Source organism: Diplotaxodon limnothrissa, linkage group LG11, assembly GCF_057381915.1.
Source record: "Diplotaxodon limnothrissa isolate DT_005_m linkage group LG11, D_limnothrissa_male_GT1.1, whole genome shotgun sequence".
In the NCBI taxonomy this organism is placed as follows: domain Eukaryota; kingdom Metazoa; phylum Chordata; class Actinopteri; order Cichliformes; family Cichlidae; genus Diplotaxodon; species Diplotaxodon limnothrissa.
In genome coordinates, this window is record NC_140606.1 from 8,388,836 (window position 1) to 8,406,766 (window position 17,931).

General features: G+C 39.8%; 1 protein-coding gene across 2 annotated transcripts in view; it reads left to right on the plus strand.

Moving 5' to 3' along the window:
- Positions 1-17,931, plus strand: part of LOC146622272 (E3 ubiquitin-protein ligase RNF19A-like) — a 49,370-nt gene that overhangs the window by 16,943 nt on the left and 14,496 nt on the right. For both annotated transcript variants that reach the window (XM_085366135.1, XM_085366136.1), the window contains exon 2: positions 1,503-2,504. In XM_085366135.1, the coding sequence (XP_085222261.1) occupies positions 1,798-2,504 (707 nt within the window). In that variant the 5' untranslated portion in view covers positions 1,503-1,797. The remainder of the gene's footprint in view (positions 1-1,502; positions 2,505-17,931) is intronic.

Consider the following 17,931-nt stretch of genomic DNA (forward strand, 5'->3'; position numbering starts at 1 on the left):
AACACATGGCATAACACACGCAGAATCAGTATGGATAACTGGTGTTCTGCTGTTTTGAACTGCGATACAAAACTATCGGGTAAAAAATTGCACCTATGCAATTTATAATGGTTGCCCTTTTCTTGCTTGTCTTACAGTTTTGATGACGTTTGGCCCTACTACTCAAAACATATGACATGCATTTTCTCTCCTTGAACATTTTTCCAGCTTCTCCCTGGATAAATCTCTCAAAATAGACACTTTTTTTCCTAGCAATTTAAGATGTTAATTATAAATCAGGACATTTATTTCTCCACAAGCTGTACGAATGCACAGTTTAATGGAGAGCCTCTTTTGAACAGTTGAACAGAGGGCTTATATTGTTAGCTATTGAAAAAGGAAAGTGCTTGCATAATTACAGTTGATTACAGCTGTGTGTAGCATTACAAATGAGGAAACATGCTTTCACTTACATCTGTTATTCAACAACTAGAAACCATACTGCTTCTTTTTAAAAAAAATTTATTCTTTAGTACATTTATCGAGGCAACGTCAAGCAAGTGCACGTTGTATCAAAACCCAACTCCCAAAAAGCTCATTTTGGTTGCAGCTTCTTTTGCCTTAGCATCTCTTTACATAATGTCTCTCAGTCACCCTCTCTTTTGGCTGTGTTTCACTCACACCTTCTAAACATGCCAAATTCTTAAGGCCTATTATACTTGCCATTCTCGCCCTCGTAAACTGCACTATGTGCCAAAAGTGATGTCACAGCCACTGGCCAAGCCACACTCTGGTTGCTGCAGCTAATTTGGAAACATGACTTGTGATTGTGTCAGTTTTTCCCCCCCATTTTAATGCTACATCACTGGAAAAATTCAATGATTCCTAGATACAAAGTTTTAAATAAGTGGACTTTCTGAAGAAAACTGAAAAATACTTGAGATGTCTGTGCTGCTTTTATTCCTGATGTGGAGGTTTTGTCTGAGTGGTAACACCCACTGTTTTGGATAATACTGCTTTCAGATACCCATGCCCTTGTATAAATGGTTATGGGTTATGGTGATCACTGTTGTCACTGTGAGTGACATGACTACTGTAGTGACCATAATGGGTCCTTTAAGTCGACAAAACATCTATTAGATTAGGTCAGAAGCCATCTAAATGACTAAAAGCATAAACGCACTCAGAGGTCACATGAGTCATTACTTTTTATAATGAGAGAACCATCTTTGTGTTGGCTAAGGTGACCCTTTGTATTTCAACAATTATGAGAGTAACATATTGCTTAGACTATGCTATGAAAAACACTTTAGCAGCTGTTATACTGAATAAGCAAAATGTCAACAGGTAGCAGCTGGACAGGAATACTACAGCTCAAAAGAGCAGATTTTAGAGGAAGTTAAATGATATTAAAAATATTTTCAATTCTTAGAATTTGAACTTACATCCAGCAAGACTGTTTATCCTTTGACTCTTTATCTTTTCTAAACTGTAGTATACTGTGTTGTTTTTGCTTTCTCTAGGTTCTGTTGCATCGGTTTCACACCAGTTGGCCCCCACCCCTCCGCCAAAATCCGGCTATTAGATGTGACCACGAGGTTGATCAGGAGAAGCCATCATGTCTTAAACACAGAAGGGCCCTCTGGAGCCCTATCGCCCCACCATGGCCCGCCATCCCCCTCCCCCTCTCCCTCCCTCGTGCACCACCTTACCCCCTCTCCAAGCCCCATCCAAATCCCAGACCTTTCTGCCCATGTGAGAGACAGGCTACCCAACCCTGGCTCCCCACTGGCGCATCCCTCCCCTCCCACCGGAGAGATGAGCTTGCAAAAGCACCAGCAGCTGGGGCGAGGAAGTGGTGGGGTAATGGGTTCTGATCGGGACCTGCAGTCCACTGCTTCCTCCATCTCTCTGCCCTCTGTGAAGAAGGCCCCCAAAAAGAGGCGTCTCTCCCTAGCCTCGCTTTTTAGGCGACGAGGACGAGAGTCTAAATCAGGCCGCCAAAGGTCCCGAGACCTGCAGCACTCTGGACCCGGAGGGCTAGGAGGGGTGGATGGCATCGCCAGTATTGAGAGTATCCACTCTGAGATGTGTAATGATAAGAACTCTGCCTTCTTTGCTGTGGCTGGGACCGGAGCTGCCTCGTCTGCTGCTGCTGCCTCCACCTCATCTGCCTCGGGGCCTTGTTCCTCTACCTCCTCATCCTCCAAGGTAGGGGGTGGGGTTGGGGCAGAGCTACTGGAGTGCCCGCTGTGCCTTTTGCGTCACTCCAGGGAGAGCTTCCCTGACATCATGACCTGTCACCACCGCTCCTGCATTGATTGCCTGCGCCAGTACCTACGCATTGAAATCTCAGAGTCCCGTGTCAACATTAGCTGCCCTGAGTGTTCAGAGCGCTTCAACCCACACGACATCCGTATGATCCTGGGAGACCACGCACTGATGGAGAAATATGAGGAATTCATGCTGAGGAGGTGGCTGGTAGCTGATCCAGACTGCCGCTGGTGTCCTGCACCAGACTGTGGGTAAGTAGTTAATTAAAATACTTGGGATTTAGTGGACCATGGAAATTTAAAGTTTGTTACCACCCTCAATGAAGGCAAACAAATGTCCAGTGTGTGTGTGTGTGTGTGTGTTCGTGTGTTCCCAAGTCGGCTGCTGAGTGTGAGACTTGTTTCTAATTGGAAATTACTTAAATTTATCAACAAGCTAGTTGTGCAGTTTCAGCTGAGTCTCAGTTCGCTGCTTGCTCATGGGGGTACCTAAATGGTAAATAGTTCTACTTTTTAAAAAATAAAAAAGTTATCCAAATCCAAAAATTGAGAACTTAATAATGATCAAATAAATAAATATTGGAATAGTTGGAATATTAACTTCTTTTCATAGTGTCTCAAATTGCTCACCTTGAGATTGAGAAAGCTTATCTTGGGTCCCGCCTTAAGCATAGTTGCTTGAAGTCACAGAATGTCGTTCACTTTCTGTGGTCTCTGGTCATCAAGTCACTTCCTGTGTGGATACTGCTTGAAGTACATGTGAAACACCACATATACTGACTGACACGGCGGAGAGACACAACTCCAAAACCTCGAGCGGTGGAAGTGAGTGAAAGAAAAGCGACACAGCGCGTTTGACCTCGGCTGTTGTAAGAATGAACTCATATCAAGTGGTACGGCGCATTAAGCTATGGTGTTTCTGTCTCACTGTCAACTGACGGGAATGATGAATTTCTCAACCTGACATCTTCGTGGAGGACAAAAACAATCACACAGGCCCAGGATCCTCCAGCAGCCACTGTGCCCAGGCTCCTCTAGCAAGGCACCAACAAGTAAATCGACAGACTTCAACGGGCCATCACAAGGTAATACCAATCTCATCATTTTCAAAATGCCGCCTAAAAAACCAAACCCAGGAGTTGAAGAGGAGTTGGAAGAGATTAGGAAATCGCTTAATTTCATGTCTGATGAACTGAGTAAAGTGGCTAAACAACAAGGTATGCTACATGACCTAATGGATGAAATAAAACAACTAAAAAACCTCATAAAGGACAAGGACAAGAAAATAGACGACTTGGAACGGCAAATCGAGGACCTTGAACAATACACAAGAATGGATGATTTAGTCATAAGTGGACTGGAGACGCAACACCGAACCTACGCCAGAGTAACAGCTGGCGGAGGTAAAGACGGTGAAGATGCTCCGGTAGAGGAGCTGCAAACGCTTGAACAGCAAGTGATAAAAATTCCTTCAAACGAAGAATGTAAGTATTCAGAGCCATCATATTGTAGCATGCCACACACTCCCCAGTAAAGACAGTAAAACAAAGGCAGCAATTATTCTTCGGCTTGTGAGTCGCAAAACAAAGATTGAGTTACTGAAACAGGGTAAGAAGCTAAAACGGACCGGTGTATATTTAAATGAACATTTAACGAAAAAGACTGCTGAAATTGCAAGATAGGCACGCAGCCTGACAAAACAAAATAAGATACAAGCAACATGGACGAGGAACAGCAAAGTAATGATAAGACTAAATGGCAATCCCGAAGAAGCGAAAGTTGTGATGATAAGAGAACTCAAAGACTTAGAGCAATATAAATAATCAGGAATCTGCTATGGAAACTATTGGAAAAGTGACGATTGGATAATGAACAATGGGTATGGAAAGTGTTTCTGGCCTTATGGCTCAAAAAACAATGGAAAAAACAACAACAAAAACAAAAAACACATAAATGACAAGTTTGGACACAGATTATAGGTTTCCATTCAGAGATATTGAAGAGGAAGAATTTGATTATGAAAAGGACTGTCAAGGTGGTTATTTTGCCACACACACTGAGAAATCGAACTTCAAAACGTTTAATTATGCTGAACACAACATGCATGACCCTGAAAGTAACATTGACCCAGATAACCACTTCTACAATAACAACAATAGTACTTGTGAGTACTATACAGATGACCAATTCAATATGAATATTAAAATGGCAAATGCATTGTCGGTCATACATTTCAATAGTAGAAGCCTGTATAAAATATTTCTAAAATTACAGAATGTTTAAGTAAGTTAAAAAAAGTTTAATATAATTGCAATATCAGAAACATGGCTCAATAATGAGAAAGTTAGTGAAATGGGACTGGAAGGATACGAATTATTTACAATGAACAGGGTGAATAAAAAAGGAGGTGGTGTTGCTTTATATGTAGATAAAGTTTTGAAATGTAGTCTGATTGAATGTATGTCAAGCACCATAGATAACGTATTGGAATGTGTTACTATTGAAATCCATGTTGAAAAAGCTAGTAATATAATTATAAGTTGCATCTATAGGACACCAGGATCATTGAGACATTCAATGAAAAACTTGCTATGTTTAGCAACCTAAATGATAAAAAAGTGCAAATAATTTGTGGTGATTTTAATATAGATTTGCTAAACCCAAATGGACATCAGAAAACAACAGATTTCATCAATACAATGTATAGTAACTCCCTTTTCCCTGTAATTATAAAACCAAGTAGAATAACAATTGATACAGCTACATTGATAGATTATATATTCACAAATAAAATTGACCATGAAATAGTAGGTGGACTTCTTATAACTGATATAAGCGATCATCTTCCTGTTTTTGCAATTTTCTAAAATTATTTTGGGATTAAAACTAAACAAAAGAATCAAACATTTGATATGATACGACATAGAACAACGAGAGCCATTACTGCCCTCCAGGTGGACTTAAAGGAACACAATAGGAATGAGGTTTTTGCAAATGAAGATTCAAATAGTGCATATGATGCATCCCTATCAACTGTAATTTCACTATATGAAAAACATTGTCCTTTAATGAAAATCACTAGAAAGCATCACAGATCAAATAAGCCATGGATCACAAAGGGGATAGAAGATGCATGTAAAAAGAAAAATAATCTATATAAGAGAGTCATAAAACCGAGGACAAAAGATGCTGAAATAAAGTACAAGTTATATAAAAATAGATTAGTAAATATTATAAGAACAAGTAAGAAAGAATATTACCACAAATTATTGGAGCAAAGTAGAAGTAACACACAAGAAACATGGAAGATATTAAATAGTATAATCAAAAAGGGCTCAAAAAATAAGAATTATCCAGACTATTTCAAAAAAGATAAAGATATTGTGCTTGATAAAACGAAAGACATTGCAAATGAATTTAATGATTTCTTTGTAAATGTTGGCTTTAATTTAGCAAAAGAAATTCCAGAGTCAAGAAATAATAATGACTTAAATAAACATATTACTCAGAATGTGTCCTCCATGTTTATTGGTGCTGTAACTCATAGAGAAATAATTAACATTGTGAAGGCATTTAAAAATAAAAAGTCCACTGACTGTTTTGGTATTGACATGATATTAGTTAAAAGTATTATAGAATATATACTGCAAACTTTCGCATACATTTGTAATCTGTCCTTTCGAACTGGTGTGTTTCCCTCACAAATGAAAATAGCAAAAGTTATTCCAATCCATAAAAACGGAGAGAGATGTCAGTTTACCAATTACAGGCCAATATCACTACTCCCACAGTTCTCAAAAATTTTAGAAAAGTTTTTTGTTAATAGACTTGATAAATATATTGAGAAGCATAATCTCCTAAGCGATAACCAATATGGCTTTAGAGTGAAAAGGTCCACTTCGATGGCAGTGATGGAACTTGTAGAAGGGATATCTAATGATATAGATAATAAGGAATATACTGTGGGTGTATTTATAGACTTAAAAAAGGCGTTTGATACAATTGATCATTCTATATTAATGAATAAACTAGAGAGATATGGCATAAGAGGGATAGCATACAAGTGGATGAAAAGTTACCTGGATGACAGATATCAATATGTCGAAATCAATAATGTGAAATCTAAGCAGTTGAAGGTAACTTGTGGTGTTCCTCAGGGCTCTGTGCTGGGCCCTAAATTATTCATATTATATATAAATGACATATGTAATGTTTCCAAACTGTTAAAATGTGTATTGTTTGCTGATGATACCACTCTGTATTGCTCAGGTAAAAACCTAGAACAGCTTATGACTACAGCGGAAAAGGAGTTAAATATATTAAAAAACTGGTTTGATGTAAATAAGTTATCGTTAAATATAAAGAAAACAAAATTGATTATTTTTGGCACTAGACAAATGAAAAATGTATCTAAAATCAGGGTTAATGGAATTGAAATTGAAAGAGTGTACGAAAATAAATTTCTTGGAGTGATGATTGATGATAAGCTGAGTTGGAAGTCTCATATAAACCACGTGAAAACAAAAATGTCAAAAACCATTGCTATTCTCTATAAAACAAAGCATGTCCTGAACAAAAAAATCATTAAACACACTTTATTGTACTCTGTTGCTTCCATATATGACTTATTGTCTGGAGATATGGGGTAATGCATATAAAACAAATACTCTTCCTATTTTCAAATTACAAAAAAGAGCTATAAGAATTATAAACCAATCAAACTATATAGAACCAACTAACATTTTGTTTATTAATCTGAATACCCTGAAATTTTATGATTTAGTTGAATATAAAATGGCACAGCTAATGTATAAAGCACAAAATAACTTGCTTTGCCGCAGTACTCAGAAGCTGTTCAAAGTCAGAGAGAGTCAATATGACTTAAGGGGAACAGATTTCTTTAAAAAAACAAAACAAGATAAGGACAAATATAAAGCAGAGATGTGTTTCTGTTAGAGGAGTTAACCTGTGGAATAGTTATGACAGTGATTTAAAAAGGTGTGGTTCATTTTCCTTGTTTAAAAACATGTTTAAAAATAGAGTATTAGAAAAATATATAAATCAAGAACGAAAAGAGCAAAAATAATAATACTGAAACTCTTGATTGTTTTGCTTTGATGTAGTTACTTATCTAAGGTGGAAAGTTTTTTTTTTTTTTTTTTTTTTTTTTTTTTTTTTTTTGTTTGATTGTTTGAGGTGACTTTTGTTGTGATTTGGCGCTATATAAATAAAATTGAATTGAAGTTTGTCTGTTTTTGCTTTGTTTTATTCTTTGCTTCGAGCCCTGTGTACAGGAGCTGCATGCAAAAAGATGTTTTGTTAAAAGGGTTGGCGTAATAAGCAAATGCTTCAGCCAATACCTTTTAATTAGACTTGTCTCATGCTTTCTTGCTTTGTGGTAGATCTTTGTTCTGTATTCATTGAGATATTTGAATGCTAATAAATCAAATCAAATCAATCAATCAAATCATACTAAGGGTAATTTACACTGTCATAGATTTAACACTGTCTGTGAAGCTGGATTTATGAAGAAAAGCATTTAAAGTTTTTAGACCACGTCTAGCGCCATTTTCTCAGTACAGAACTGGTAACTCGGTTGAAAACAAGGAAGCTAAAACTAAAAAGCAGTACAAGGGGATCACTTTTGTCGTGTTAAAAAACAAGTTCATGCTGTGTTGCTTAAGCAGTAAGTAGTTAATCGTTATTCGGCTAGCTGAAGAGAAACGGAAAAATCCACCTATTAGCTCTAATGCTAGGGTTTGTAGAGGTCAGTATTGAGGAAAGCCTGTTAGAGTCAAGTACACCAGTGGTTGACCAGACCAGCATTGAGCACTGCAGTTATCTGGCAAAGCAAGATGTCAGTGCATTAAATTAGTCTTTGTTTTTCCAAGCACATTCAAACAGTTTGCAACATAACTATTACATGTGCATCACACCACAAACATAACAAAGCTTTCTTACTGAAGCACAATCGGGAATCCTGACCTCCATCAGTATATTCATATGGGAATAGATTAAAAAATTAAAATAAAACACTTGGGCCTCGGAGGAAGAGATGCTATACTTTTTGGAGCCCTAATTTTCTTGTTTAGAAATTCTTATCTCATATTATCTCACAGAGTGGATTGCTACTACTACCAGAAGTGAGGAAAATGTAGGTGAAGGAGAGTGTAACATAGCAGGATTTGTTTTCATGTTATAAATCCAGCTTCACAGACAGGGGTAAATCTGTGGCAGTTTCTGAGTATAAATTAGACTTTTAGAATTAGAATTAATACATGTTTCATGTTTACTTTTAGGACTGGCTTTACAGCAGGTGAAGACTGATCGGGTAACTCTAGATTAATATAAAAAAAACACTTAAATGAAAGGTGTCCAAGAAAATTGAAAAATTGGGCCAAAAAAGCTAAGTCCGATTTTGTATATTATTGTGTCAGCTTAATCTTAATCGATCCTTTTCAAGTGTACAGAAGCATTGAAGTTTTTGATTGTTCAAATACATATATCTAGCAATGAAAGAATTAAATAAAATTAACTTCGAGGAAATAAGTATTGTTGCATAAATGGAGAGATTTTAATAAAACTGTAATAATAATACTGTGGTCCTCTCTGGCAGGAAATCATTTTCATCAAGAGGATATTCTGTTCATTAAGAGGTCATGGTGGAAACTGATCATTGACTTGACTCATTTTGTATTTAATACTCCATTCATTTTGATTTGCTATGGTCAGTCATTATTAAGTTATTAGTCTTTCTGTCTGAACGTATTTACTTCAGCTCTATCTCTGTGACTCGCTCCTTGTCCCTTCTCCAGTAATCCAGTGGTGCTGGACTGTTTTTCCTGTTTAATCCTCTCTTCCTGAGTGACTGCTCATTGGCCTGCTTCCACCCAGCCCCCTCCCCCCCCCCCCCCCCTCCAACTGTCACTGCGTTGTCACTTTGTAGAGGCCCTGCAGGGTCAGTGACTCTCACTCACTGACATATCAAATCAACAGCTCATTAATATGGTTCTGAGTGGACATCTATCTACAATTTCTTAACTGCAGACAGTTCAGAAATCCATATTTGACATTTATGGAAAAATGGCTGAAATGTTAATTTCCTCGCAACGCCAAATATGTGACGTGGAATTTTGAAATACAGTTCATTTTTTCCCTTTTTTGTATATTAAGAAGCAACGCAACAGAAGTTGTTTTAACTACTCACCTATTTAGGAAAATCATTTTCCATAAGCAGGTTTCTCTCTGTCATGGTGAAAGACTCTTGCTCTCTCTCAGCCATTTCCTTTTCTTCCAGGAATTGTTTGCGGTCTGGAAAAAAAAAAAAAAGAATTCATCCCTTCAGACTTTCTTAAAGTACTGTTTGTACTTTGTTCTGAATCCCTAGTAACCTTCAAAGCTTGGTATGTGTGTTTTCTTCCCTTGGATGTCCTGTTTTGTAAACTTGGCCATAATACCAGTTTCAATGTAGGAGTTAAAGGTGGCATGACGTGTTTGTTTTTGTTTTGTTCTTTTTTTTTTTTTTATTGTTTTTTCCATTCACCTCAGCTAAGGTAGCACAAGATGCAAGTAGACTTTAATCTTGGAGTAATTTTCCTGCTTAGAAATATGTGCAGCTGGACATGTGATACCGTATAGCTTTTGCCATATAGATATCCCTTTTACATTAGTGTGTGATTTATTTGCTATTGCTGGTGTTTTACTGTCATCAGCTGTGTCTTCAGCTAATGTCTCTTTTTTCGTCAGTCATTAGAACAAAGTTTATTCTTTCTTTTCCTTTCAGAACAGAAGACCAATGGGCAGGAAATTATAAATCAAATCAGAATGACATTTATCAGGAGCTGCAACCTTTATGCAGATTACTTTACAGCTTATAGTGGCCATCTGGTTGCCTTGCTATTAATTCTGTAGTGTAGTGTGTGATCACTAAAGGTGTTTTATTGTCGTTAGCCACTTATTCATTTTTTTTCCATGTTTGTAGAAAAGAAATGTTTCATTCTTGTAGGCTTAGATATTTATGGGGCTTGGATATTTTCCCCCTCATTTTGGTTCAGAGGAATCTCCACTTTCCATCTATTTTTATGTTCCCCTTTTCCTGCTGCTTTTCTATGCTCTGGCCCTTTCCCCTCCTGCAGGTTAGAGGTTATGGACACTGCTTCTGCATTTTCAGAAGAAGTGGACATGTAGACGCTTAACAGATCCATTGATTTTGATAATGTTTAAGTGAATGCAACTTTTCATGTTGTTCCTGTGGCTGATTTAGCAGTCTCAACAATGGTGAGATTAGTTGCATGACAGGGAGTTTGAGGCCATTTGCTGTGCTATCTCTACAGTACTTAGGCTGAATAGTGCTAAGTGCATATCATTTTAAATGAGACATGCATGTCGCTGTGATTCTGTCTGCATTGTAAACACAGTTCTCAACAGAGTACACCGATCCCCAGTAGAGGAAGTCTCCCAGGCTCTCTGTGATTGAAACTTGATCCTTGGGTCAGTCCCAGAGGGTCTGGGAGACTTCTGCTACGCTCGGATATAACCATGTCACACTCTTGGGTTTCCCCAAGAAATTGGCTAGCTGGTATTTTGCAGCTGTCATCTTTAAGCTTTTTACTTTCTTAGTTTTTACCGTCGTCTCTTTGCAAGGGCTCAAGACTGTTGTGTTAAAACATGCATTATTTCACTTAGGGCTGCTCAATTAATCGAATTTTAATCACGATTACGATCTGGGCTTTCAACGATCATTAAAAATGACTGAGCCGATTATTAGCCCGTACCTCATTTATCCGCGACACCTTAAAGGCCGGTCCGTGAAAATATTGTCGGGCATAAACCGGTCCGTGGCGCAAAAAAGGTTGGAGACCGCTGATTAAGAGGACCCGAGGGAAGCTCGGAAAGCTAAGCAGAAGTTATTTGGAGAGTGACTGCCGTTGGTTGAAAAGAGAGTTTAAAAAAAAAAAAACTTCAGTGGTGTTGCACACTATTTTATATTATTTTTTTAAAGTCATTGTTAACCCTTTAAAGCCGGTCAGAGCTGCATGCTCCGTTTTGCGTAACTATTGTTAAATCCCTGTAGAACCTGAACCGTGTAAGCTAGCGCAATAATTTGTTTTGCATATGAAACCGGAGGAGTTGTACTTACATCTTATGCCATCAGCTTGTCCTCGGTCACGGCTTCGTTCCACATATAGCTTTGCAAAAATTGCATAAAAAGCGCTTGCAGGAACAAAAACATAATATTCCAGAAACGCGCTTTGCCGTTCCTATCAGCTGTTCGTAACACTTCCCACAGTGAAATGATGCACATGCTGTTTTCTTTGCAAATTTGCATCATAGGATTGTTTTTTGTTTTTCCTGCAGTATATAAAAATTGCTGTATCTCCAAAATAAAACTATGAAGACACTCAAAATAAATTTCCTGTGGTGGGAAACTATTTTTTGCAACTTTATTGTATTTAAAGTTTTGAGGGATAAACCTCTTAAATTTCTCCAAGTAGAAATATATGTAAACAAAACAAAAGCGATTTTCAATTTTTTTTGTAGTTTATTGCACTTTTTTGCAATTTATGTAATTACTATGGACTTAATGCATACATATTATTAAAATATGGGCTATAACAGTTGTATTGATGTATAGCAACTTGAAATGCTCCCACAAATGGCACTACAGCATGTAAAAAAATAATATAAGCTCTGGTGGACTTGGTTCTATAGTAGGTCTTAAAGGGTTAAATAAATATCGTCAAATAATCGTGATCTCAATTTCAGTGAAAATAATCGTGATTATCATTTTTGCCATAATCGAGCAGCCCTAATTTCACTTCTGCTGTTACTGTGTCTGACATGCATTGTTGGAGAAAAGGTTAGTAAAGAAACCAGATAAGGCAGACAACAGCTATAAAGGTGAGACATCGTATCCAGCTGCCTGTAGTGGGACATCTGTCAGTTCAAGTTATAGTCGTTGATTCACTTTTTGACCTAGACTTAAGTTTTTATTAGATAAACTGCAGTTTTTGGCACCTAGTTTCTTTTTTTTTTAGCCCTGGAGGTAACTACATCAGTTAGTCAATAGAAGTGTTTTTCTGTTTTATATCTGGCTGTTTAAAACTCTATGAGTAAATGAAACATCAATTTAAGAAAATTGTAATAAAAATATTTTAACCAATCTTAGTGGCTTTCCTTGGGAGTGGCAAAAACTGTTGTAAGGAAACCAAACAGTCACAGATATTCAAGAGAGTTATTGAAGATGGCTAAAGCATAATTCCTCTCAGAAAAATGTACTTGTTCTGATATCAAAAGTTTTTAAGGTAGACTGTTTTCTTGGATTTGGTAAATGTTTAAATATGCAATTGTAACTCTCTGGTGCCACCTTAAAACCTGTAGTCTGTAATAGGACATGATGTCGTCGGTAAACAGGAAGTAAGTCTGTGAATTAAGGAGAAGGCATGTGCAGCATGGTGGCCTTAGCCAGATAAATCCAGTGGCATCCACATACATCCTATGCCTTTGGTAGCATTGTGGGTATGTATAGACTTGTTTTATATTTTATGTGCATGTATAGACCACTTTCTTTCAAGTAAGTTCATTTTTCTGTAAGTTTAATGATAAAACCTATCTTGTGCAGTTTAAGCTAGCAATCGCTTATGGAGCTAGTTAAAGGGGAATGACAAACGAATTGGAGGCATTCATTATAGTAAGACTTGTTAAAATCATAATTTGATGTTTGTATTTGACTTAAAAAGGGAAGTAATTCATATGAACATTGCATGTTGACATATTAAAAAACTGGGTTAATATATTTTCATCGTTATATATGTACATGGTGAATAAGTACAGTGATTATGCCTTGTACTGTTTGTTACAGTTTCACCTTTCCCTGTGTCAATAAACCTGTGAACCGGGAATCGTGTCGTCAGAGTCTTGATGTGGGGAAGGAGTTTAGCTGACTGCCCAACCATAGCAGAGGCAGTACAGTGAAACCACACTTCCTAGCGGGCAAGATAACGTGGAAACGCCGACAGATGGTAGGGAGACCATCATCACAATCAACTAATGGACAATTAGCACATCTAAGCAGAGATTCGCTGAGAAATTGTTCAGTCCAAGTCAGAAGAAACAACCATGTCAAAAACGCATTCGCACGCTCCTTCTGTGCACTCCTATGCATCATCAACTGGGTCTGCTGCAGCCAAGGCACGAGCACGTGCAGAAGCAGCAAAGGCTCGTCTTTCTTATGCTGAGGAGGAAATAAACCTAAAACTAGAAAAGGCTAAATTGGAAGCCTCAATGCAAATGCTAGAATATAAGAAAGAAACTGCTGCAGCCATTGCGGAGGCAGAAGTGCTAGAAGCTGCAGCTGATATCAATAGTGAAAGACGTAGTTGTGACCTTGTACTAGATTCTGACCCTCTAGAAACTATTCAACGAACACAACAGTATGTTGCGGACCAAGGCAAAGTATCAGAGACAGAGCATCAGCGGCATGAAAGTGTTACGCCAACAAAATCACAGCCGTTCCCCAGCTCACATGGAGTTCAGATCTGTAAGGAAGAAGATGTTCACGAGCCACGACAAGTAAGATTTGAACACAGTTCTGCTACTCCAACCCAGAATCTCAGATCTCAAAATGACTATAGTGGTGCATTTCCCTCAGCCTATCCCATATCTCCTAACGCCAACTATGGCAGCCCCAACCCAAATGATTTTGTGAGATATCTTGCACGCCGTGAACTTGTGTCTACAGGCTTACTTCAATTTAATGACAAGCCACAGAACTACAGAGCCTGGAAACGCTCATTTCTATCTGCAACCAGTGGCTTAGATTTGACTGCGAGTGAAGAGATGGATCTTCTTTTAAAGTGGCTTGGCAAGGAGTCAAAAGAACACGCAGAGCAGATCAGAGCAATTCATGTTAATCATCCAGGAGCTGGGCTGGATATGATATGGGAAAGACTTGATAGAACCTACGGCTCAACAGAGGCAATAGAGGATTCTCTCTTCAAGCGCATTGACACATTTCCAAAGGTAGGAAATCGAGACTATGCTAAGTTAACAAAGTTGAGTGATCTTCTGATGGAACTTCTTTCGGCTAAGGATGAAGGAGACCTACCTGGACTTTCATTCCTCGACACAGCAAGAGGTGTCAACCCAATCGTGCAGAAGCTCCCCTTTCGTCTGCAAGAAAAGTGGGCTTCAGCTGGCGCATCGTACAAGCGGCGAGAGCATGCGCCGTATCCGCCCTTTACCTTTTTTGTAGAGTTTGTTAGCCAGGAGGCTAGCATTGCCAACGATCCAAGCTTCAACTTCATCACTCAGACAGACATCAGCCCCAGGACTGAAAAGTTAGCGTGGCAGCCAAACAAGCATAGAGGAATCTCAGTCTGTAAAACGGACGTATCCTCCAGAGCTAGTTCTGATTCTAGTAAGTTCTCATCAAAGCTTGATGATTGTGATAAAGTATGCCCCATTCATGGGAAACCACACCCATTACGCAAATGTCGTGCATTCAGAGAAAAACCGATTGATGAGCGCAAGATGTTCTTGAAGGAGCACAATTTGTGTTTCAAATGCTGTTCAGCATCATCGCACCTTGCTAGGGATTGCAAGGTCAAAGTGCAGTGTTCTGAGTGCAAAAGTGAAAGGCACAACACAGCTCTACATCCAGGGCCTGCACCTTGGATAGAAGTGAAGGACCCTGCTCCAGACCATGGCGGGGAGGAAGTTGAAACTTTGCCTCAATCGGACATCACAGCCAAATGCACAAAGGTTTGTGGGGGAGATCTGATGGACCGATCCTGTTCCAAAATATGCCTCGTGAAGGTATATCCAGCTGGGAACAGAGAAAAAGCAGTGAAGCTGTATGCAATTTTGGATGAGCAAAGCAACAGGTCGTTAGTTCGCTCACAGTTTTTTGAAGTGTTTGGTGACAAAAGCCCATGTGCGCCATACATACTGAGAACATGTGCAGGAGTAAAAGAATCAGCAGGTAGGAGGGCAAGTGGCTATGAGGTGGAATCTCTTGATGGGACTGTCCGCATTCCATTACCCAGTCTCACAGAATGCAATGAAATTCCCAATAACAGGGATGAGATTCCAACCCCTGATGTCGCTATTCATCATGCACATTTAAAGTCACTGGCACACCTCATCCCAGATCTGGACCCAAATGCCCAGATCATGCTTCTCCTAGGGCGGGACGTTATCAGAGTACATAAAGTCCGCAAACAAGTGAATGGTTCACACAACCAGCCCTATGCTCAGAAGTTAGATCTGGGGTGGGTTGTTGTGGGCAACGTGTGTCTCGGCAGTGTCCATAGGCCATCAGCAATCAGCTCCTTCTATACAAATACCACAGAGCTGCGAAGGCCATCTATCTTTAACCCATGCCCTAATGTGTTTTGTGTTAAAGAAAGGTACAGCGCCATCCAGGTTGCAGACCATCTTCCAACATGTCCTGAACAAGAGTCCATCTGCGATGTTGACCATCTTGGATGCAATGTGTTCAAGAGGACCAAAGAGGATAACCAAGTTGCTCCTTCAATTCAGGACGCTTCATTCATGAAAATAATGAAGGCTGGACTACAGAAAGACACAAATAACAGCTGGGTAGCCCCTTTACCCTTCAAGAGTCCACGTCAGCAGCTTCCTAACAACAGGCCTCAGGCACTGAAGCGTCTCAAGTCTCTCATTCACAACTTTGAGAGGAAGCCTGAAATGAGGGAACACTTCCTTAGCTTCATGGAACAGATGTTCAAAAATGGTCATGCAGAGTTGGCTCCTCCGTTGGGTGAGGAGGAAGAGCGATGGTATTTACCAACATTCGGTGTGTACCATCCCAAGAAACCAAAGAAGATCAGAATAGTTTTTGACTCCAGTGCTCGATTCAATGGTGTGTCACTCAACGATGTGCTGTTGACGGGGCCTGATCTGAACAACACACTGCTGGGTGTATTGATTCGCTTTAGAAAGGAAGCTGTTGCATTCTCAGCAGACATAGAACAAATGTTCTACTCTTTCTTGGTCAGAGAAGAGGACAGAAACTTCTTGAGGTTTCTATGGTTCCGTGATAATGACCTCTCCAAAGATATCGTGGACTACCGCATGACAGTCCACGTGTTCGGGAATAGCCCCTCGCCTGCAGTGGCTATTTACGGCCTGCATCAATCCGTTCAAGTCAGTGAGTTCCATGCTGACCCTGATGTAAAGCATTTTGTGATGCGAGACTTTTATGTGGATGATGGACTGAAGTCTCTGCCTACAGTCGAAGCAGCTATCAACTTGTTAAAGAAGACACAGGATGTCCTCTCCAGGTCTAACCTGAGGCTGCATAAGATCGCAGCAAACAAGAAGGAGGTCATGAGAGCCTTTCCTTCAAGAGACTATGCAAGTGACCTTAAAGATCTTGACCTTGATGCAGACACAGTACCGATGCAGCGCAGTCTCGGGCTCAACTGGAACCTTCAAACAGATTGCTTTGTCTTCAGTGTCTCCCAGGAGACAAAACCTTATACTCGCCGGGGAGTCTTATCTATCATTAACAGTCTCTACGACCCTCTTGGGTTTGTAGCACCAGTTGTCATACAAGGCAAGGCCATTCTGCGAGAGCTCACTGCTGAGAATGGTGACTGGGATGCGCCATTACCTCGAGACAAGGAGGAAGCTTGGGCCTCGTGGAGAGCTTCACTGACAGAGTTGTCAAGTCTGACGATACCCAGACCCTACACTGAAACTTCACCATCGACAGCTGTCAACAGAGAATTGTGTGTTTTCTCTGACGCTTCAACAAAAGCTATTGCTGCAGTAGCATATCTTAGAGTCACAGACACTGCTGGAAACCAGCATGTGGGGTTTGTCATGGGAAAGGCCAAGCTGGCTCCTCGTCCAGAGCACACAATCCCGAGATTAGAGCTCTGTGCAGCAGTACTGGCTGTTGAGTTGTCAGACCTGATCTCAGCAGAACTTGATCTTCAGCTTAATGCTGTGACTTATTACACAGATAGTAAGGTGGTTCTGGGCTACATTTGTAATGAGACCAGGTGTTTTTATGTGTACGTAAGTAATCGGGTCCTGCGCATTCGAAGATCCTCCAGTCCACGCCAGTGGCGCTACGTGGCCACAAACCAGAACCCTGCAGACCATGCAACACGTTCGGTTGCTGCAGGCACTTTAAAAGACACCAATTGGCTTAGTGGACCCAGGTTTCTGTCCAAACCAGAGCAAGACGTCCCTGACATCACCTTTGATCTTGTGGACCCAGGTTCAGATCCAGACATCCGACCGCTTGTGTCCACATTAAGCACTGCCACAGCATCCAAGCAACTTGGGTCCCAACGATTCACCAAGTTTTCTTCGTGGCAGTCACTGACTCGTGCAATCGCCCATCTGAAACATATTGCCAGTTGTTACAACATGATCACAACAAACAAACCTTGTAAGGGCTGGCATCTTTGTAAGACAGGATTTAGTGTTGAGGAATCCACCCAAGCCTCAGACATCATCATTCGAACAGTCCAAGAAGAGGTTTATGGCGAGGAGATCAAATGTATCATAATACACAAAGAGGTTCCCAGAAGTAGTCCTCTGAAAAGTCTCGATCCCTTTATTGATGCACATGGCCTACTAAGAGTCGGAGGTCGTCTTCACTATTCGAGTCTTGCTCAGAGTGAGAAGACTCCTGTGATTA